This window comes from Mytilus trossulus, chromosome 7 (genome assembly GCF_036588685.1).
Source record: "Mytilus trossulus isolate FHL-02 chromosome 7, PNRI_Mtr1.1.1.hap1, whole genome shotgun sequence".
Taxonomy (NCBI): Eukaryota; Metazoa; Mollusca; class Bivalvia; order Mytilida; family Mytilidae; genus Mytilus; species Mytilus trossulus.
Window position 1 is genome coordinate 72212105 of NC_086379.1, and position 24287 is coordinate 72236391.

A 24287-nucleotide genomic window follows, 5' to 3' on the forward strand; every position below is an offset into this window, starting at 1 on the left:
GTGGCAAACAGTCATTCTAGCTTTATCCAACCATCTTCTGATATCACCGGCAACCACACGTTGATTAATATATTTTTTTTTTGTACAATTGGTTCGGAAAGGTTAGAATTTTCGTAGAATTAGAGAAACAGATTCGATTCGCAGTACTTTGATAGGTATTCTTTGTATATTATAGTATAAACTTGGTTATTTACATAAATATATTGATTAAGTCATTTCAGTTTTCCCAGCAATTTTAACATATCTTTATATAATGTCTTTGGTGGTGTATCCCCAACAACAAAGTCCGCATGATTCCATTTAGGATATTCCTTATTTTCTACAATATGCTTCAGATTAGCACTGATAAACTTTACGTCCGTAGGATCAGCGAGATAATCGTTGCCACCAGAGTATAAAGCCACTGGAACATCTACTTGTGTGATATTCACATACGGCGGTGTCGTCTAAAATAGAGGTAAATATTGCGAAAGTATGGTGTTGTTTACATTAATGTTATCAATAAAGCTAACAAGCCGTTTTGGCATTGTGCTTTAAATCTTTTTTGTTATAGCTGAATTGACTTGTCGATTATGTTGTTGTTCAGTCAATCAAACTTTCAAAATTTTTTTTAATCAAAACCTTTAGAAAAATGATAAAAATTATCTCATCTTACTTTTCTGGACACTAAAATGGACTTTGGTGGGAAGTAGCCAACCAGAGATGGAGTAAATAAGTGAAAGTGTCATAACAAAAGCACAAAGTAGAAGCGCAAAAAGACTTAATACTTTTCGTAAAAAAGAAAATAAGATTATTTTGACAAATGGAATGACAAAAAAAAATGATTTTGAATTCCCCCCTTTTCTTTGACTAATTACCAGAAAACTTTGATAATTTCTTTTTGGTCAAGTGTTTGATGATAAACGCTGATACTGGTCGATATAAGAAGGGGGTGTCCTCTAGCTGTTATACATGTGCCAATGTTATTGTCATTCAATATGTTCTTATTCATATTTAAAATAGTTACCTGATTATATCGAGCCATATTTTCAACTGCCGTTCCAAAGTCATAAAGCTGGAACTCACCACTAATAACTCCCTGTAAGCAGAACGTATTTTCGTACTTATTTCATTTTATTGGTGTTTAAAATATCACTGGTAAACAGAGCACCGCTAGGGACACACTAAAGTTTAAGGTTTAAAAAAATCTATAGAGAAAGTTACAGTGTTGAAAAACAATCTGGTGCGTTTGTGTAATCAAACTGATAATGTTTTATATACTTCGGGTGCATTTCTTTCTAACCAAATTTTGTAAATGTTGTGTGGCGTTTGTCATTCTTTTCTTTAGCGAGTGCACAGTATGTTTAAAACAAATGATCAAAGCAGGTGCGCGCTTAGCTGTTTGCATCGTTTGTGTTACAAAGAAATGCGCCCTTGGTATTACAAAAAAAAAAACCCACACACTTTAAAAAACTTAAAACGAATTAAATACATGTAGTTATTAAAAATGCCTACCTGTCCAAAATGTACCATGTTTCGCACAGAGGTACCAGATGGGATATGAGACATATATACAGGTACTCGTCTCTGAAATAACAAATACTCAAATAAATCCTTATTATAAAGAAGCAAGCCAACAATGGTCAATTTCATCCTTTAGATGTTATTGAAGTTTAGTAAATTCATTTCAGTAGGCATTTGACAATACAGTGTGTCAGAATATCTGGTAGATATAACCATGGAAAATCTCTAACAGGGGAAAGTTTTCTATTCAAATTAAAAGGTTAGAATCTAAACTAAAGACTTTTAAAAATAAAAAAACTATACTAAACTAAACTTATATTACCCAATCAAAACTAGGCAGACCATGTCCATATATTAGATCTGTTATTTCAGAGCAAAGAAAGGCTGATGCGTCAGTATCACAAATCTTATCTGCTATGTCCATGTTAATAGAATTATTTAAGAAGAATCCTTTCCTACCGAATAAAGTAAAAACCTCCTGAAAAAAAATGTTGACTTCAGTAAAACTTTTAAAACTGTGAATAAATCTTATACTAGTATTCAGAATTACGAAATCAATTTGAAAAGAATATGACTTTATTTACTTTTACACTTTAAGTTTGATTGAAAAATATTTTCTGTTTCAAACTGATATTATTCTTGTAGGAGTATGACTAAATTGCGTAACAAATGATTTTAAACAGTCAGTATTACTCATAAATAAGCACATGCAAATGAAGTTTTGGAATACGCATTGATTTAACTATCTGTATAATAAAATTTTGATTCTTTCAACGGTGGAAAAAAGAAGAGAACGAAAATCATCTTACATCTATGTTAGGTTTTAATGCTTTGACAAGTAAAGATGTAATTCCTCTGACATCTGCTAATTTTGCAATGGGCGCAAGTGCAATGAACAGCTTGACCTTCTTTGCCAGTTGTCTGTTTCTGCTGAACCCAGTGAATCCAGTAAGTGTGCCCTGGGAATGACCTATGTACACTAAACTGGTCTGGTTTGTTGTTTTGAGTGTGTAATCCACCATGGCTGGTAGATCCTTATCTGCCATATCTTGCCAACTATATAAAATATTTATTTAACGCTCATTGATATTATCCGCTATTAACGATACTATTATATTAAATATATGATAGTACTGGTCCTATGAATAAGCAAATAATTTTAAAAAGTTCTACTGGTAACTGTGTACTATAAAGGTACCTGTTTGGGTACTTTTATTATTTTGACGGCATGAAAAAGGATTAATACTGTTGTTTGTCATTAATTGCATGACTTTTCTAGGAGAAATGAATTGTTGGTGTTTGGGAACTGTTGTTCTATCCACATATTTTTGGTTATTCCATTTTTTTTTATTAAACAAAGCCATAACATAGTCAACATAATGTATTATTAATAAACTATTGAACCCATCTAGCTCACAGCTCCACATCGACAAGTATACAAACTCTGTTTTCAATCTGCCAAGTTTTGATTGGTTACTAAGTAAGAGTGATTTTTATTCTATTTATTGCCTGCTCATGCAATGTGTCTCGTAAAATAGCTGATGATAAAAAAAGGAATTGGAATGGATGGCTTATAGCAAAATGGTCTTGTTATTGACACTGCAATGTGTTTTACAAAAATATGAAAAGTTACAGTGCCTGCAATTAACTTAATTGAAAACTTGATCATTTTACCTAAAATCCCAGAACTGCTCTTGTGTTGAGTTGTATTTCGTATGTTTCATTGAATACGTATTCCCGCGAGAGTTACCAAGCCATACATCATATCCAGCATCTGCTAGAATAAATCCTAAACTTCCATTGTAGCCATTAAATAAATAACAAGAGGAATCTGCCAATAGTCCATGCTGTAGTAGTACAACTGGTTTAGAACCTTTATATTAAAAATAAAGATTCTGATTGATAACAATAGATAGATATATGCCCTGGGAAATCCTATTTGTCCTGTTGTTTTACGTCTTTGATATAATTCATTTTTTACATACTCATGCAAAGTCAATGGCGTAGCCAACGACCTTTTTCATACTAACTTAAAGGTATTTATAGAGATCAAAGTATATTTGCATAAGTAAAATTTGAAACTAGTGAAGCAAGCAAGTTTGGTGTCAAATAAATACAACTGGCATTGTGTGTGTTCTGGAAAGGCGCATACATGTATCCTGAGTGGATATTGCAAACATGCAGTAAAAGCTATCATGTGCTTCATTTTACATTTTATCTCCAGAATGATGTCGACAAGCTGTATCTTCAGATATTACAGGTGAAATTTTGCACTTGACGCAACGTCAGATATTGTAACAGAAAAATGACGTTAAGGGCATACGATACAGTTACAGGGAAGGTAATGACGTTGCTAACGTAATTTGTTATTTTCGCGACGTCAAACTATGACATATCGGGAAAAGATGCATTTTTCGACTGATTTTTATCATTCAAACTGATTTAATTTGAAAACGAGTTCATGGACCCCTATTTTTCAAAACGGCATTTGGTTTCATTTTGCAGGGAGATTATGTGACCCAAATTTTATAAAACTGTAAATAGAGGATTTTTTTTAATTGTGATAAACATGCAGTAAAAATTTACGTTTTTTCCTCAATTCATGAACATTTGATAAATATGAGTTATTTCTGATTAAAAAATGCATATTTTTTAAAGATATTTATAAAATACAGAAATTACCGATTATTTAACAAAAAACAATTTGTTTTTATCTTTTATAACAAAAAAGTTATGTCTTTCTTTCGAAAAAAAAATTACGGCCACAAATCTGAATTTTTAGCAAATATACAAAATTTCGACCTCATTTTACTCAAAAAGTAGCACATGAAGGTATATTTTTTATTACATATTTGATTTAATCAGGTGAAAAATAGCCTATATGCAAATTTTCATGAACTTGTAAATACAGGATCAAAACTGTATCGTATGCCCTTAAATTGGAAACGTGCTTTATCTAATTCTTCCTGCTTTCCTTTGCAGTCTTATTGACCTAAACGTAACGCGATTTTAAGAGTGCACACACTGAAATGTCTCTCTATGTAGAATTTGTACCTGGTATCTAAGGTTATGAACATGAAACGGTTGTTTTCCCTACAAATTACCTCCTGGTTTATCGTTCCGTCCGTACGGTATTCTGTGTACTCCAAGGATAAACCCATCCTCAGTTGGTACGAAGTGAGTTTCTGCTTTATACCCATTGTATGCTATAAGCTGGACCTGAAATAGTGTTAGACCATAGAGGCGGAAGATGTACCAAAGGGATATGCACACCCATAAGTCAATGGGTGACAACGCCATGGCGAAAACAACAAGCACCAGTATACAAAGCATAACAAAGAAAAGACACATTGAAAACCCAATGGTGGTCTCGTGTGTTCCGGAAGGGTTTGCAGATCATACGTCAAACATGACATCGGTAGCGTTACTCCTATGAATACATAAGGTGGTATAGGAGTAGTCTAAATTAAAAATGATAGAATTTGTTCATACTTTGCCAAAACGTATTATCTATTGATATATGTTCAAAAACATAATAAAATTGCTAGGTCACCGTGCATTTTCTCAAGCTACAGGTCGTGACAAAATGACACATTGTGTATGGATTATACAAGGAAAATCACCATTATGTGATTAGAAGCTAAACTAAATGATAAAATTATAAAATAAGATATGAGAAGATAGCTTTTCTAAAATGCTCTGAGAATATCAAAAGAAAAGATAGGGTCACTGTGCGGTTTTTTTTTTCTGCTAAAATACGAAATAGCAAAATTCCATGTAGATTCCTTCAGAGAATGCACTATTTCAGAGTTACCTCCCCTTAAAATGCCAATTTAGAAATATTAAAATTTAAGCAGAACTAATCAACACTTGTACAAATATTAATATTTATAAGTTATAATCTTATAAATTGGTTCTTTTAAATGCAAATTCACCTTAGTTATAGCCTATAGTTTTAATAGTATTTTTCTAAATTTATGTCTAGTCTTATGTATTTGTATTTATTGAATGCGATATAAGCGGCGTTTTGCATTTGCGCCAATATGCATTTCATTTGCGCCGATTTTTTCTTTCATTTGCGCAGGTTGTTTTTTTTCATTTGCGCCGATTTTTTACAGGTAAATAACAGGTAAATTACAGGTGAAATGATATAAGAAGATGTGGTATGAGTGCCAATAAGACAACTCTCCATCCCAGTAATGTTATTTTCATTTATCATTAAAGACCTCTTCCGTTAGCCAGTTGTACATATGTTATGAATTGTCAATCATAACATGTATATAACTGTTGTCTCCTGCTTAAAATCAAGAAGTAAAAACCTAAGATAAAAGCAGTTTGTATATACTAAAATGACGAAATAAAAATATATGTACAGTATTCAAATCCATAAAAACGGAATACATTCAAATCATAAATCTGTTTTTGCCGAGTATGTATAGTAGGCAAAACAACTAATATATTCCATTCTTATGATTTAGTCTCTTCTATATTTGGCGTAATTGTCGATAAAGAAGGTCATCTTTTCTTTGTCTGGCATACGTACTGGTGGGGGCATTTCTAGAGTTCGCATTTTCTCACAAGGAAGCTATTAAACCAAGAGTTCCACATGGTGAAGTTGAAATCATCCCTTCGTTAATTTTATGGACGCCATCACGAATTGGTTGACCGTTATGGAATTTGTACTTGTACGTTGTCTATGGATGTATGAAATTTGTCATCAGAAGGAGCAGAGCCGCGGACAATGTCAAACGTGAAGCAGTCATCGATTACCAATTGCAATGTCACTTGATTTGTCTTTATACTCTGTGCTCGGCCAATGTAAAAGTATGAACTTACCTGTAACTTACCTGTAAATCCAATTAGGAAAATATATAAAATCGGCGAAAATGAAACAAGAGGCTGTCACAACGACAGCAAACCGGATTTATTAGCATTTATTTGTGTCCTGGCAATATCACAAGAACAATTACTGATGATTGGTGAAAGTGAAAATTGTCAATATCAAATTTAACCTCTATTTTGTAATCAGTATCAACATATTAAAATTTGAAAAGCTTAGATTGAATGGTTTGTGAGTAAATGCAACAACGTGAATGGAAACACCATTTTACGATCTTTCAAGAACCATAACTCCTGAACGGTAAAAGTCAAAATCGTCATTATTGAACTTGACCTCTATTTTGTCATCAGTAACAACATATTAAAATTTGAAAAGCTTTGGTTGAATGGTTCATGAGAAAATGCACGGACACGACTGGAAACACCATTTTTCAATCTTTCAAGAACCATAACTCCTGAACGGTAAAAGTCAAAATCGTCATTATTAACCTTGACCTCCATTTTGTCACCAGTAACAACATATTAAAATTTGGGAAGCTTTGGTAGAACAGTTCATGCGTAAATGCACGGACACGACTGGAAACACCATTTTTCAATCTTTCAAGAACCATAACTCCTGATCGGTAAAAGTCAAAATCGTCATTATTGAACTTGACCTCCATTTTGTCACCAGTAACAACATATTAAAATTTGGGAAGCTTTGGTAGAACAGTTCATGCGTAAATGCACGGACACGACTGGAAACGCCATTTTTCAATCTTTCAAGAACCATAACTCCTGAACGGTAAAAGTCAAAATCGTCATTATTGAACTTGACCTCCATTTTGTCACCAGTAACAACATATTAAAATTTGGGAAGCTTTGGTAGAACTTTTCATGCGTAAATGCACGGACACGACTGGAAACGCCATTTTTCAATCTTTCAAGAACCATAACTCCTGAACGGTAAAAGTCAAAATGGCCATTATTGAACTTGACCGTCATTTAGTTGTCAGTAACAACAGAGACATATAATACAATATGTCTCTGGTAACAAAATATTAAAATTTTAAAAGCTTTGGTTGAACGGTTCTTGAGTTAATGCACGGACAACATTTGATTGCCGCCCGCCCTGCCGCCCGCCCGCCCACCCGCCGACCATCCCCAGTTTAATAACCGACATTTTTGTCACAAAAATCCGGTTAAAAATGAAATCGGCGCAAATGAAAGAATGAAAATTTTCAAAATCGGCGCAAATGTCATTCGCCCGATATAAGCTCCTAATCGGAAAATACGATATTCTTATTCTTAATATTGATATTGGTAATTTTATTTTCGTTAGCAACAATTTTGTGAACTTATTTTTGCTTAGTTCGTCGTTATATTAATATATGAATTGTTAAACTCTTTTTGTTTCCTACTTCATCTTTAAATTTACATACCGAGTTCATAAAGACTTCAGGAGAAACATCGTGTCCCTTTCGTAACTGTGTGGAATAAAGAGGTGAGAATCCATTGGATGTCGTGATGAAAGTTGTTATTAATGACCATAACAAAAGATCCATTCTGTCTATTAAACTTTGTTTATATCACTTTACACTTGATAATGCGATAACCTTTATTTATTTGTATTTATCTATCACTGTCCTATTTTCTGTGAACTCATCAGTCGAAAGCTCACAACATATTAGTTAATGAAATACAGTGGTGGATCCAGAATTTTCCAAAAGGAAGGGATGGACCTACTAAATGCATAAGAGGAGCCCCTCCAGTCTTGCTTCAGTGATTCCCTTTATTATCAATCACATTTTTGGTGGGGTTCGTGTTGCTCAGTCTTTATTTTTCTTTGTTGTATTTTGTGTACTATTGTTTGTCCGGTTTTCTTTTTATGCCCCACCTACGATAGTTTTCTGGTCTGTGGCTCCGTTCGTCCGCAGGTTAAAGTTTTGGGTCAAGGTAGTTTTTGAAGTCCAATCAACTTGAAACTTAGTACACTTGCTGCTTATGATACGATCTTTCTAATTCTAAAGCCAAATTAGACTTTTGACCCAATTTCACGGACCATGGAACATGGAAAATGATAGTGCCAGTGGGGCATCCGTGTAATTTGGACACATTCTTGCCATCTGTGGCAAACTACTAGTGAAAGAAATTTTAGTGTGATTTTATAGATTTTTACATGGCATTTACATTATCAGCTCTAATATCACACAGAGATAAAAAAATACAAGCAAGGATCTAGGTATTTTTTAGACATTCAGAATTTGTCTCTATATGACATCAGTCAGTGAAATTCCTGCCTGCAATTGCTTTGAAGGTGTGTATCATGAAAACAAAATCAGAGGATCTCAGACTTCACATTATCTATATTTAAATCAGATTGCTTGTAAATCAGTTAAGAACAGTATTTGTTTATATGTTGTTTTTTTAGCATATACTATAAACCAACTGCTGACTATGTTGTACAGGTTTTGCTCATTGTTGAAGGCTGTACATTTTGACTTATAACTAGAGGCTCTAAAGAGCCTGTGTCGCTCACCTTGGTCTTTATGAATATTAAACAAAAGAAGAGGATGGATTCATGACAAAATTGTGTTTTGGTGATGGTGATGTTTGTTCATCTTACTTTACTGATCATTCTTGCTGCTTAAAATTATCTCTATCTATAATGAACTTGGCCCAACAGTTTCAGTGAAAAATGTTAGAAAAATTTTACAAATTTTATGAAAATTGTTAAAAATTGATTATAAAGGACAATAACTCCATAGGGGGTCAATCGACCATTTCAGTCACGTTGACTTATTTGTAAATCTTACTTTGCTGAACATTATCGCTGTTTACAGTTTATTTCTATCTATAATAGTATTCAAGATAATAACCAAATACAGCAAAATTTCCTTAAAACTAACAATTCAGGATCAGCAACACAACAACGGGTTGTCCGATTCATCCGAAAATTTCAGAGCAGATAAATCTTGACCTGATGAACATCTTTACTCCAGATTTGCTCTAATAGCTTTGGTTTTTATGTTTTAAGCCAAAAACTGCATTTTACCCCTATGTTCTATTTTTAGCGATGGCGGCCATTTTGGTTGGATGGCTGGGTCACCGCACACATTTTTGAAACTACATACCCCAAAGATGGTTGTGGCAAAGCAGTTTCAGAGGAGAAGATTTTTGTAAAAAAATTACTAAGATTTACCAAAAAATGGTTAAAAATTGACTATAAAGGGCAATAACTCCTAAACGGGTCAACTGACCATTGTGGTCATTTGACTTATTTGTATCTCTTATTTTGCTGAACATTATTGCTGTGTACAGTTTATCTCTATCTATAATAATATTCAAGATAATAACCAAAAACAGCAAAATTTCGTTAAAATTACTAATTCTGGGGCGGCATCCCAAAACTGGGTTGTCATATTCATCAGAAAATTTCAGGGCAGGTAGACCTTGACCTGCTAAACATTATTACCCTTGTCAGATTTACTATAAATGCTTTGGTTTTTGAGTTATAAGCCAAAAACTGAATTTTACCCCAGATTCTATTTTTAGCCATGGCAGCCATATTGATTAGATGGCCCGGTCACCAGACACATTTTTGAAACTACATACCCCAAAGATGGTTGTGGCCAAGTTTGGATTGATTTGGCCAAGTAGTTTCAGAGGAGAAGATTTTTGTAAAAGATATCTAAGATTTACGAAAAATGGTTAAAAATTGACTATAAAGGGCAATAACTCCTAAAGGGGTCAACTGACCATTTCGGTCATGTTGACTTATTTGTAAATCTTACTTTGCTGAACATTATTTCTGTTTACAGTTTATCTCTATCTATAATAATATTCAAGATAATAACCAAAAACAGTAAAATTTCCTTAAAATTACTAATTCAGGGTCAGCAACCCAACAACAGGTTATCCGATTTATCTGAAAATTTCAGGGCAGATAGATTTTGACCTGTTCAACAATTTTACCCCCATGTCAGATTTGCTCTAAATGCTTTGATTTTTGAGTTATAAGCCAAAAACTGCATTTTACCCCATGTTCTATTTTTAGCCATGGCGGCCATCTTGGATTGTTGGCCGGGTCACCGAACACATTTTTTAAACTAAATACCCCAATGATGGTTATGGCCAAGTTTGGTGTAATTTGGCCCGGTAGTTTCAGAGGAGAAGATTTTTGTAAAAGTTAACGACGCCAGACGACAGACGCCGGACGCCAAGTGATGGGAAAAGCTCACTTGGCCCTTTGGGCCAGGTGAGCTAAAAATGAGTTCAATGTGCCTTCCTGAAGTTGCCATGTTTTTAGCTCTTATAAAATTCATACAGAGTACCCGTAATCAAGATTTAAATGTGTATTATGCATGGCAAGTTAAACAATAGAACTATAAATGAATGTTTATTCATAATAACATGGTAAAACTTGTGTCTATGCTATAAAATGAAATTAATGACATTGATGAAGGTTGTACCTTAACTTAAATCATAACAAATCATATAACATAATATTATACATCTTTTTCAATAGTCACACACACATACACACACATGCTAATTTATATTGGATTTAAATGTATACATCAAACAATGGTCTTCTGGCCTTTACAATCATAAAACTTCGGACGATGTTTATAGTAATCACACAGAACTCAACCAAATAAAATGATGAATTTGGTGTTGCCAGCAAAAAATTGTGTGCTCCGATTACAGAGTTACTTTAACCGTAGTCCCAGGCCTATATTACAAAATGTTTGTAAACATTCTTACAACGTAATATTTTGAATAGTTTGTTGAAGACTGTAATAAATTGTACAAACTTTTGTGAACAGCAGGCCAGTTCACTGTTTTCATTTCAACTCTTTAAGTTTCAATGGGCCTTCATTTCTTTATCAGAACTTTTCAATGATGGCCCCAAATTTCATATAATAATTTTGTCAATACTTCAGATACACATAAATTGATATCTGAGGGTTACAAGCACTTGACCATGATGAAGTAAGATCATTAAGAAAGCATATCACACTAGGACAATTTTTAGGCTGCTTCAAATAATGAAGATCCCATAAAAATACTAACAATTAAATCATAATTGTCAAAAGCTTATAACCTTTCTTCATTTAATATAAAAAGAAGGTATAACCTGTTTGTATACAATAAATTTTTCCCATTGGCTAAGACGTACGTCACAGAGAATTGTTTAATTCTTTCATTTCGTTTAATAATCAGTTACTTTTTAGAAGCCATTGCCACCACAGAAACATTGTCAACAAGAAGTAAATTCTATAACATATTGAAATCAATACTATGATAATGAGCTATAAACCATACTTATCATATTCAGATGTTATACTTACATATTTACTGCTCATATACATGAATATATACATATAAAAGTTTAAGTTTGAAATGATACAAAAGCGACTCAATATCATATTTTTAAGCATCAAGTAATTTTGTGCTGAAATCTGCACTCAATTGTCAAGTTAAAATAAATCATTCAAAATAAAATACATATGGCTGATGAATGGTCAGTTTAAAAAAACAAGCCAAGCGAATAGACTAAAATTATAAAAAAAAAACAATTTGAAAAAGAATACATGTTTTTACTTTGTTCTTTTAATACCTGGAAATAAAAACCTGAAAAATATTATTACCACAGTTAAAGCTTCCCTACGTTATGAAGGTGTTTGTAACACTAACCAGAAATGATTTAAAACATCATGAAATAAACATGGAATGGTTAAAATGAATAAATAATCTTTTTACGATTTTATTATGTTTGTTTGACCTTCCCCTTTGATTTTGCTATTCCATATGCAGAAATGGACATTAAAACTGTCCTTTAAAATTTCTTTTTTATATTTTATAAGTGCAATCCTCTATTCACAATCTACAAATATTCTTTGACAACTCACTGTGGTATTATCTGGACGAAACATTCTGTTCTACAGAGTTATCAAAAATTGATTCAACAATCATTAAACTATATAACCACAATAAATCAATATCAGGTTTATTACATTGCATTTCATAAATTCAGTAAAATTATCCAATAAAATGTAGGTGTAGCATTATAGGTTTGATTTAAACATTTCTATAAACCAACTTATCATTTGCAGAGAACTCTGATATGTGAAAGACTTAATTCTTTTTTCTGACACCAATTGTGACATTTGCCACCAATTTAGAACTTTTAAATTTTGATATTATCACGAGGTAGTATATTTGTTACTTATATCATTATATTTTATGGTTATAATAAAATATACCCAGTGGTCCCACATAACTACCCTCTGTATATATATACCATAGTCACAATGTTTCACTGCAATAAAATGTACATCTATAATATGTAAGCGATATTACTATCCTACTTTATGAAATTAATCTGAACCTAAAGCGCTTAGACAAAATGAAGAAATGTCAAAGAAGTGTGACTTAAACAAATGCTATCTTTAATAATTGAGCACAACTGAGGAGATAATGATTTACAATTCAAATTATACAAAAGGTTCTTGGTGGAGGTCATTGGGTATTTTTTCTCTATTCTTCATATCTATAGCCCATAATTCTATTTTCTCTATCTTTTGGCACCCCATTATTATTTAATCTATTTTGTTGGCCTTTTTTGTTCTTTTCTTTTATTCTTGGCCCATCATTCTCTGTTCCGTAAACCCCATTCAGCCCATTATACAATCTTACAATTGAGCACAACTAAATTGATACTATAACTATACATGTACCTTTCTATTCGTATTGATAAGGTGTTTATTTCAAAGGTGTTTACAGATTGTAAATTTTTAAAAAATGTGATGTTTTTATTATTAGGAAAAATAATTGTGACAGGATTGGTTTCCCAAAAATAAAAATTCAACATATTTTGACTTTTGGCTGCATCACTTGTATGTAGCAATTCCTAAAATAGCAACAATTAACCCTCAAATTGTTGTCCTTTGGGCAACAATCCCAATGATAAATGCATGCAAACCTATGTGAATTTGGATGGACATCATTATACATAAGTAATCAATAAATTAAATGATTTTGCACCACAGAAATACTATAATAATGGCAACATATGTTCAGAACTTGAAAATTTTCCACTCACACTTTTAGTTCATAATTAATTATTCAAGCAAAAAGCACTTTTATACAAATTAGTATGCAAATTTCCTATCTATGTCAATCATTAAGACCCCTTTTATTAGATCAAGAAATTCCTCTACACAGCATTTTCTTTGCTTACAAACCGTTTTTTTTTTTATCTGCTTCTATCTTAACTTTATAAAGGTCATCGTTTTATTAGATAACTTTAGTCTTGACCATGTGAAAACAAAATAACCTCTTACTTTTGAAATTAAGAAATTTGTTTTGTGGAAAGAATTTTCTCTAAGAAAAGGAAAAATACTGTGGTGTTTATATGAATTATATGGTATCATAGAAACAATTTAATTAAATAATATCTTATAAATATTTTAACCACTATACTTTAAATACATATAACAAAACATGATGAAACTGAAGGTTTAGATCAGTTCTATAGAAAAAACATAACAAAACAGAGACAGAGCTTGCAATTCTAAGACAGCATTTCTTCTTATATACACCTTATCGCTATTTGTCCGCCATTACTGGATATCACACAGGTTCCCGTAAAATTTTGACGTCATAAAACAAAATATCTGATGCCACAATGGAAAAGTGATTGTTGTATGCGTCAAAAGTTCAAGCGGCCGGGTTAGCCGGGATTAGTGATAAGGTGTATTGGTAATTGTATACATCTACAAAATAATGGAGGCGAAATATTCTTACAATCAAGGTTTTTGTAAAAATGCATTAAAACATCAAAATCAATGAATCAAAATTGCCTTACAGAATGTATCATATCCAAAGATAAATAATCTTTCAAAGACTAACTATTTATATTTTGATTGTGCTATCTGAAACTCATTGTTTTGCATACTTTTACACAAAAGACTGAAATGCTACTTTAAAACAGATGTGTAGATATAAATGACAGAAATTGTATACAGTAAGACTAGTTTTTGGTATTTCTTTTTACTATGACCTTCATCTGTCCTTGCTTGTCAGCTTGTCAATAAGCTCTTGTAGGGGAGCTAACTCTCTCTTCTCAATCAAGTTAAACTCTTGGACAAAGAAAATGAAATGTTTGAAGGACGTGTTAAGATGAGCTTCTTCACTTAGCTGTACCACTTCTTTAAAGTGTTGATGATATATATGTGCATAAACTCTGAACAGTCTTTTTAATATTGTCTTGGCTATAGCTAGAAAATTCTTAGGAAATGGCACACCTGTAATTATACAATTATGTATTACACACCTATCAATATACAATTATGTATTATACACACCTGTAATTATACAATTATGTATTATATATTAACTGAAAATAATGTGTGTCATCACTAAGACAAAACCAAGGGATCCCTAAAGATGCTTTATACAGAAAGTTGAACAGTGGATTTACAGATTGTTTTGATATGCCCTTGGTTTTGAAAAGACAAAAAATGATTGATGACTTGTCTAATAATACATTATCATGCCAAACATTCACTCTGATAAATCACCATTAAGAGGGATCTTGAATTTAATCAATTTGTGGATACTGCAATAACCAGTGTTAACTTTATAAAAGTAAATCTATGTGAAATCTTTGATATCTGAAAGCAACATACCAATTTTGGAAGGAAAGAGTGATTCTTCATCTAACTGATCTTGTACCCATGACATGAGATAATCTATATACTTTGGTGCTGAACATTTTATAGGTTTCTTCACAGTCTGACCATCAGCCCAGTGGTACTCATACTTTGGCCCAGCCGACATCACAGGACAAGTCTCTTCTGTACAGAACTCAGTTATAGTACCATATAACATATTTATCTGGTTAAAGAAGTCCACAGCTAAAAAGAAATATGATAATCATTAAAAAGAAAAATAATAAACTGATGATGTCTCTTTAAATGCTTTTTAAGAAGTTATGTTACAACTACATGTCAGGGACAACTTTAGGTAAAGATACATGCATTCCAAATTTCTGCCAGGGACAAGTCAATATGTACAAACTACTTGTACTTGTCAGAGAAGAATAATGTTTCTTAAAATTCCATTTTAACAGGGGCAGAGATGTTCATATAGATCAAGACACATAGTTTATTTTCTACAACACCCAGACCAAATGATAACAAATTTTTCCTTTGATGTAAAATTGACAGATATCAAAATGTCGTTTCAATATATGATAATCTGGCAATTACTGAAGAATTCATAGAAAAACAAGCTAAACTTATTAATTAACAGGGTCAGAATAAGACTGTTGAATTAGTGGATGGCTCTGATTGGACAAGCCATTTGAAAATACAAATGTAAGTAGATACAATTATTTGTAGATGAGAATACATATATAGTATTGTACTAAGTTAAAATCTATATTTATACAAATGTAATTTCCTGTTTATAAGTATATAAATCCTTCCCAAACCAATGAGTCATATGACACATACAACGGAAACATATGTACTTTGTTTAAACATGTTAACATATATAAAAGACATTTTTCTTATACTTCACATTTTGCTATTATGACATTATTCTAAAATCTCATCATTATGACGACTAAGGGCATCTGTCTCTGTGTGTGAGTGTGTGTGTTGGAGTGATGGAAAAGGATGTGCTATCAGAGATTATTAATGTTTATGTACACCTACATACATTGCATTTATACTTAATTACAACATTTAAAAGAATTCTCACTAGAAAAACATCAAAACTTTTATTAATTGTTAATACTAGCATACACATGAAAATCCGATCATTAAAAATCATCTGCCTACATGTACATCCGATCATTAGAACTCATCTGACTCTTTCTGCCTTCGTTAAAAAAATTCTAATTTGATTTTGCCACTTAATACTCACTGTTTACAGCCACCCATTCATTTAGATCTTCTCCTTCGGGTAATACCACCGCCTGCCTAAGATTACCACTTCCCAATGTGGCAGCAGCATGTTTCATCAAGTCATACTGATGGCTACCCTCAGGTATATTCTTCTTTGGTTTGAAGGTTTTATTGTTTCTTCCTCCACTACAAATAACATATAAATTTAATTTTTAATTTATTTCAAAGTGTTATCTTTTGTTTCATAGTTATGACCCTTTTAACCATGAAGACATTTAATTTACACAACTGAAATTGAGCTCACTACTACAAAAAGTAAAAGTGGCATTTTCTAATTCTTTACTATAATTTCCTTTATCCAGGAATATAGTGAAGCGTTGTAGTTGATGATTATTTTTTTTAATTTCTTTCTATATCTTGATATAGTCCTTAATAACTTATTTGTCAGGGAGAAAGGCAGATTCACCATTTACATGCTAGCATGTTTAATGTCTATACTTTATTTTGAAACCGTCAAGAAAATTAGAGTACCATCTTGCTTGATTAGATTTCTAAATTAATCAAAATTCAAATTATGAGAAAATACAAAAATATATATCCGAATCCCGGCGAGGGAAGAACAAAATATTTGCAAAAGCAAATTTACACATCTACCATTGTTGGGTTGATGTTTAGACAAGTTGTAAATACATATATACATGTATATATCATGTTAGTTAAATTCAAAGGTTTTTAAAAATAAAAAATAACCTCAAACATGTGCCATCTTTGTAAAATTAAATTACACTTCTCTTTAAAAAAAACACCACTTCCTTTTCTTTGATTCATCATAACTAAAGCATGTAAACGAGGTACTAAAAGCAAAGACATATTATGCATGTACTACTACAACAAGAGGTCAACCTCACTGACACACCACCTTTCATTTCTTCCAAATACTATTGATGACAATAAAATCTACATAATATCCAGCAGTTACATGTACCTGTGTTACAGAAAAGGAACTTCAAAGAAATTTAACTACAAATTTATCATTTGGAATGGATTCTTTATAGCAATATCTGTAATAATGACTACTGATTGGACACCAACACCTATTGTAACTTAATTTTTTAAAAAAGCAAAAAATTATAACCTGTATTATCTATACATGTACAGGTATAATACTTTTAACAGAAGGCTAGGCTAATCTGATGCATCTGTTTCCTAACTCAGGGGTCATTTTTGTTTATTTAAATTTATTTCTTGTGCAGGTAATTAATTTTTGAGGTACAGTTATCTCCCTTATCTCTCTATCATGTCTATATTATTTGATTATACTTTGTATAAGTAAAAACTCATACTTTTTCTCTGCTAATTTCCTCTTGACTAATTAAATTGCTTTTAGTTTAATTTCTGTCTTTAATATTTGACTTCCCTATTTTCATTAAAGAACAATTTGATGGACACTCATTCTGGATAAAATACAGATATGTGTCCATGCTCTGGTTTTAAGATTTGACAACACTGTGTTAAAATAAATATTGTATCAGCAAATAAGATGCCTTCCTTTGGACTTTTGATGGACAATATCATTAAAGGGGTTGTATTATGTTTTTTTACATTTTGACCTCTTCATAAGATATCAAAGGAACATTTAACGTAATGAGCCGAGGATCTGTGTTGAAGGCCATACATTACATTGACCTATAATGGTTTACTTTTATAAACTGTTACTTGGCAATGGATGAAGAATTGTCTCATTGGCACTCATACCACAACTTCCTATATCTATTTAAACTCACAAGTCAAAATATAAAGTGACAAAGCTAGGACTTAAAAAGTTCCCATTACAAAATCCTACCAACTTATTTAAACACACTCAAATAGTGGTAGATGTAGATAAATATTTAACTTTAACTGAATAACTGAATAAAGTCTAAAAAGTATGACCAATGCGTAGCTGATTGTTACTTGGTTTTAAATTAGATGAAGAAACAAAGACTAAATTTGTTCAGATGTATTTTGGGGTTTATGTCTCTCATGACATATCTATGGTCTGTATATACTAGAGTAAAAAAAATTTTTCAATATAAAAAAATAAAGAATAAAAAAAATTTGGCAACTAAATGAAGAAATATAGATTCTTACACTGCAACAAGTGTATTACGATATTTCTCCACTCGAGACAGTTAAATTTTATTATTTAAAGCTCGAGGCTTGCCGAGCGCTTTAAATAATAAAATTTAACTGTCGAGAGTGGAGAAATATCGTAATACACGAGTTATAGTGTCGGAATCTGTTTCTCTAATGCTTTTTATCGTTCTTTTTCAAAGATTTTCAGAAAATTGTGCTCTTTATATGCGACGTCATCAGGCAAGGTGGCCTTTTTTCATGACGTCACAATAGGAAAATTGAGAAGAAAACAAAACATTTTGACGTCATAATCAAATTTCGACTAATCATTTGCCGAGAACAGGTTTTTCACTAGTGAGGAGAAATATTTTTCTCACACCGGTCAGGAAATGTGAAAATAGCACAAAAATTAGAGAAAAGAGAATAATATGTGGTAAAGTGAAAATTTATTTGAATAATAAATTATACAGAAAATGATGACCAAGTACATGTACCCTACCCATCCTGCTACCAACAAACTCTTAAATAAATGCCTATTACTCAAAAGACCAACTTAAAATATATAATATTCTAAAGTCAGAAGTATGTAGACATACATTGTGTATCTTTAGTATACATGTATCTCTCAATACAAGGAATAAATACAATTTAGTTCTTGCTTTTTTCTGATGTGCTTGTTCTGTTGATAAGCTTGGGGTTGTAAACACAGTCAAAACTAGTTCAAGTTGCCTAGTAAAATTTTATTCAATCCATGAGAAATCCCCCCCCCCCCCCCTCCATTTTCACTATCTATTTTGAACTGAAGTTGAAAACTAGCACCACTTGTGAAAAATAAAAAATCCTGATAAATTGCGTCTTGACAACTGGTCCCACTTACAAAGGTATATATATGAAAATTTTCTTTTTAAGTGGGGCCAGTTGGCAGACCTGAATATTATTCATTTTAAAAGTTGGGAGAGTTGGCAGGAGAAAAATCAACGGGGTTAACCTTTTTCACATGTGGGGCAATTTTTTTAAAAGTGGGGTGAGTTGGTAAATCTGTTTTAGGGCAATTTTTTAAAAGTGGGACGATTTGTCCTGCTTTCAATTCATTTATTACTTTAACAATTTGAATGAAGATCCATACTGTTACTGTTTAGAAATGAAAATGTAGACATAGAAGCCTCTAACCCTGTTAATCTTGTATAATTTTCAATTTTAGTTTCTTGTGTATATTTCAAAGTTAAGTATGATGTCCTTTATCACTGAACCTGTATACATTTTTGTTTAGGGACCAGCTGAAGCACATCTCTTGGTTTCTCGCTACATAGAAGTCACATTGGTGGACTTCGGCTGTTGTCTGCTTTATGGTCAGGTTGTGGTCTATTTGACACATTACCCATTTCCATTCTCAATAAGATAAGAAATTTTTTTTTTAAGTCGGGTTACATTAAATACAAACATAAGCTCTGTAGAGCTTTTTGCCGACAATTTTATTATAGGAAAATGTTGCTGTCAGATTGACAGAAATATCGCCAACAGCCATTTTTTTCTGCAAACATTGGCAAAATTGTCTCGCAGCTGTTCTTTAGAATGAAAATAAAGTAAAGGCATGAAATCTTTTTCAATCATTAAAGGGAAGAGTTCAAGCAAACTGACATGATACTCGACATCCACTTAAAATGTAATAAAAACTTATAAAGCATGACCAGTTTTGTATAATTAGCATTCATATATACATCTATTGATGTTTCAGTACAAGTGTGATCGTTTGTTTATGTTGTCATCTATGGTATAAAGTATAAACTAACTTGAGAAAGTGTTTTATCTGTATAATGACAGTTCCGCGAAAATGTAAACAAACATTGAACTTACAAAAAGAAGCTCATTTCTCTATGATGGTGTTCAAATTTCAAGCAACATGAAAAAAGACATTCGAAGAACCAAATTTGTGGCTGTTAATCCTTTTACAGATATCGATGGCTTGGATTTTTGTAGATTGAAAAGTTCATTTAGATTTCTCTAAATTCACAAAAATGTAACCGGAAGTACAATGTTATTTTCCTGGTAGAAGGAAAGCTGTATAACTTATACACATATCATTGTGTCGGGATAAGATTTGTTTATATATCTTCATAAGTTCAATTTATAATTATTTGCAAAATGTTAATCTTTTTAAGAGTTAGTAAATTTTAATGAAAATTAATTAGTTTCGTATGCGTGGGGCAGCATATTTTGGGACATAGAATCACGCACAGTCTTTACTTGATGGTATATCTGTAGACCATTGTTAAAAACCGTTCAAAGCGCACTCAAACGACCAGGATTTCTGACTTTGCAAAACATCAGGATGAATTTAAGGATTTATGGATTACGCAGACGTTTTAAGATTGATAAGATTAAAAACTAAATCAAAATCCATTAAAGTTTTTAATAATTTATCAAAATGTAATAAGAATTATGGGTCAACAGACTTTCCCCCCAGCCGAAAATAATACAGCTGACTGAAATGTTCAACATTATCATTTAACAAGTGTTTTTTGCATGTTTGTTTTTCTTTACGTATCTGTCGTTATTCTTTTAAAACGTCGATGATGATATATACTATAGATATTAAAAGATGTCTGCAGGGTTCAACATAAACCCTATAAAATTTGATCCCTTTTGAGCTTCTATCCGACACACAAGGCATTAAAACAACACCAAGCATACAATAAGTTAAATGAACACAAAGGCCATATGATATAGACAGGAATTAACCTTTCTATCACCAGCTGTAACTAAACAACATCATATATTAATTTAATTAAGGGCATACGATACAGTTACAGGGAAGGTAATGACGTTGCTAACGTAATTTGTTATTTTTGCGACGTCAAACTGTGACATATCGGGAAAAGATGCATTTTTCGACTGATTTTTATCATTCAAACTGATTTAATTTGAAAACGAGTTCATGGACCCCTATTTTCCAAAACGGCATTTTGTTTCATTTTGCAGGGAGATTATGTGACCCAAATTTTATAAAACTATAAATAAAGGATTTTTTTTAATTTTGATAAACATGCAGTAAAAAAAGACGTTTTTTCCTCAATTCATGAACATTTGATAAATATGAGTTATTTCTGAAAAAAAAATTGCATATTTTTTAAAATATATATAAAATACAGAAATTACCGATTATTTAACAAAAAACAATTTGTGTTTATCTTTTATAACAAAAAAGTCATGTCTTTCTTTCGAAAAAGAAATTACGGCCACAAATCTGAATTTTAAGCAAATATACAAAATTTCGACCTCATTTTACTCAAAAAGTAGCACATGAAGGTATATTTTTATAACATATTTGATTTAATCAGGTAAAAAATAGCCTTTATGCAAATTTCCATGAACTTGTAAATACAGGATCTAAACTGTATCGTATGCCCTTAAGGGTAACTTACTACAGAAGTTTCCTTAAAAACAACGGTAAATTGCTGGGTCTACCAAGTGCTTTACGAAACCTCTTTTTAAATTATTAACATCTATTTTGTCAGCAATCAAAACCGGGCTTCTTGTTAATCTGCCAATTCTAGAGGTGGCGATAATGGGAATGTGGATACTAAAAAAATTCTAAAGATCTTTTAGAGTACATACAATCTAAGACTCTTTCATCTTGCGATAGTATCAAAACATTTGACTTTTCTACACTTAACACAAGTATTCCCCTCTCCAAGCTAAAAGACAAATTGAAAGAGTTGGTATTGCTTTGTTGAAAAAAAAAGAATGGCCATCTTAGATACTAGTATCTTGTCCTGGGGATGGACAAATCCTACTTTGTAAAGAATAACTCTGATTCCAACAAAAAAGCTCTAAAACTGAAATTATCAAGATGCTTGATTTCTTGATTTATAACATATTTATTACTTTTGGAGGACGTGTTTTGAACAGATATATCATGTTATGGAGGGGTATTTGCGAAAAATACAAGTCGAGGGACTTAAATTTCCCGAGCCGCTAGGCTCAAATATAAGAGCTAGTGTGTAAAATAATTCATTTTTAGATAGCTGAGTAATAAAATAGCCTTCGTATTGGGTTTATATGAACATCAAGATCATATAATGTATAGAATATAGGCTGTTTTCTGTATGACAGTCCGTATTTGAATGTCCATACCATACATTGGTTCGGCAATTATTGTTATGTTTTTTTCCAACTTTTTGTCGCACGGACTCAAGTTGTGAACGAAAAAATGAGCGAAAGACACCTATTTTTTATTTGATCATTAGGAATAATTATGAAAACAGTTTCTAAAAAGATATCACTCAAAGGCATTGAAATTCTAGTTTGATCCAAATTTTTGGGGGGATATGTGACATGTTTACCCCCCTTTTTGCAATGTTTTATGGTAAATAAATACAGAATGTTGCCATGGATACACAGAAAAGGAATTATTTTTCACCCTTTTAACTTGAAAATTAAATCTATCGAAGATACTGATTACATAGATATGCACATATACAACAGAAACAGTTAGGTTAATGTAGTAGAAATCCAGGAATAGGAGATGATAAAACATTTTGTGGCTGATTTTTTATTTTATTTTCTAAATGTGGAGTGCTACCTTATTATGAGGCTGACTTCATACAAGAACCTCTTAGGAAGAAAGATAAGTCTGAAGTTAGCAATATCCTTTAACTTTACTTTCCGCAATATAGATTATGTTCTCTCTCTAAATAATTAAAAATTTGTTGCATCTATCCCATCGAACTAGAGATAAAGGATACAACCAATACAGTTAAGTCTGCCTCATATCTGGACTTAAATTTAGAAATTGCCAATGAGTATAAAACGAAGATGTGGATATATGATTGCCAACGAGACAACTCTCCACAAGAGACCAAAATGACACAGACATTAACAACTATAGATCACCGTACGGCCTTCAACAATGAGCAAAGCCCATACCGCATAGTCAGCTGTAAAAGGCCCCGAAATGGCAATGTAAAACAACATATAAGTCGGTTGAAAACAAAACTTTACGGCAAAAGAGATGATTTCACCTTCCCAATTGTGAACTTTACATTTGTATGTAGCAACATTGCAGCAGCGTCTGCATACGGAGTATATATCTCCTAATTGGTACGATATTCCTGGGCTTGTTTTTCCTATCATGATTTCCTTGATAGAGGGTTGATACTCACAAGGAAGCTATTAAACCAATAGTTCCAAGTGGTGAAGTTGAAATTCTCCCTTCATAAATTTTACGGACGCAAGTTGGTTGACCGTTATGGAAGTACTGTTTCAGAGATGATGTCGAATACTATGTTCCTTTTGTCGTAACTACAATCACTTCCCAGTTTTTGATGGGGTTTTCTATGTTGTGTTTTGTGTACTATTATTTGTCTTTTTTTCTTTTTTTAGACATGACATTGTCAGTTTATTTTTAATCTATGAGTTTGACTGTCCCTCTGGTATCTTTCGCCCCTCTTTTTTACGTTAGTAAAATATTTCCAACATATGCAGACACAGATACAGATACAGATAGACTTCAAACCCTTATTGATCAAGAAGTCCAAATCATTGTAAGTAAGTACATAAGTAATTATTTTATTTTATTTTTTGCATGTGTTCGTAATGAATTTAGATCCTTATCCAACCTAACCCGAAAAATCTAGTTGTTATATTTCTCTCCCTTCGATCGCTTCATGGATGACAATGATTATAAGGGGGTGCTGTAATTGTTCGAGTTATATCCAACCTAGAATTTTGACAATTTAATAGTGTCCAACATAACAGTAACATTTTGTTATTGGTACATTTCAACGTTATCGTAGCCGCTGCCTTTAAGACATTAGACATAAAACTTTATTTATAGTCGGCACATGCAATACAAGTATAAACATATGCTCTGAAGACTGCTTTTAAAAATGACAGAGCAACAAATAAAACAAAACATACATACCAAGTCAT

The 24287-nt window shown here is 32.0% G+C and overlaps 2 protein-coding genes across 2 annotated transcripts; both read right to left on the bottom strand.

Annotated features, from left to right (window-relative positions):
* Positions 1 to 212: 212 nt before the first annotated feature.
* LOC134726652 (gastric triacylglycerol lipase-like) lies at positions 213 to 7898 on the bottom strand. The gene is made up of 8 exons (XM_063591062.1): positions 7764 to 7898; positions 4608 to 4722; positions 3178 to 3376; positions 2313 to 2559; positions 1826 to 1981; positions 1495 to 1566; positions 1007 to 1078; positions 213 to 446 (listed from the first exon to the last, which is right to left on the bottom strand). The coding sequence occupies exons 1-8, from the start codon at positions 7884 to 7886 to the stop codon at positions 213 to 215; spliced, it is 1218 nt and encodes a 405-aa protein (XP_063447132.1). The 5' UTR covers positions 7887 to 7898.
* Positions 7899 to 13756: 5858 nt separating this feature from the next.
* LOC134725738 (MOB kinase activator 1B) lies at positions 13757 to 20440 on the bottom strand. The gene is made up of 4 exons (XM_063589786.1): positions 20211 to 20440; positions 16261 to 16427; positions 15018 to 15245; positions 13757 to 14633 (listed from the first exon to the last, which is right to left on the bottom strand). Exons 1-4 carry the CDS (start codon positions 20222 to 20224, stop codon positions 14392 to 14394), a joined length of 651 nt encoding a protein of 216 aa, XP_063445856.1. The 5' UTR covers positions 20225 to 20440; the 3' UTR covers positions 13757 to 14391.
* Positions 20441 to 24287: the final 3847 nt, after the last annotated feature.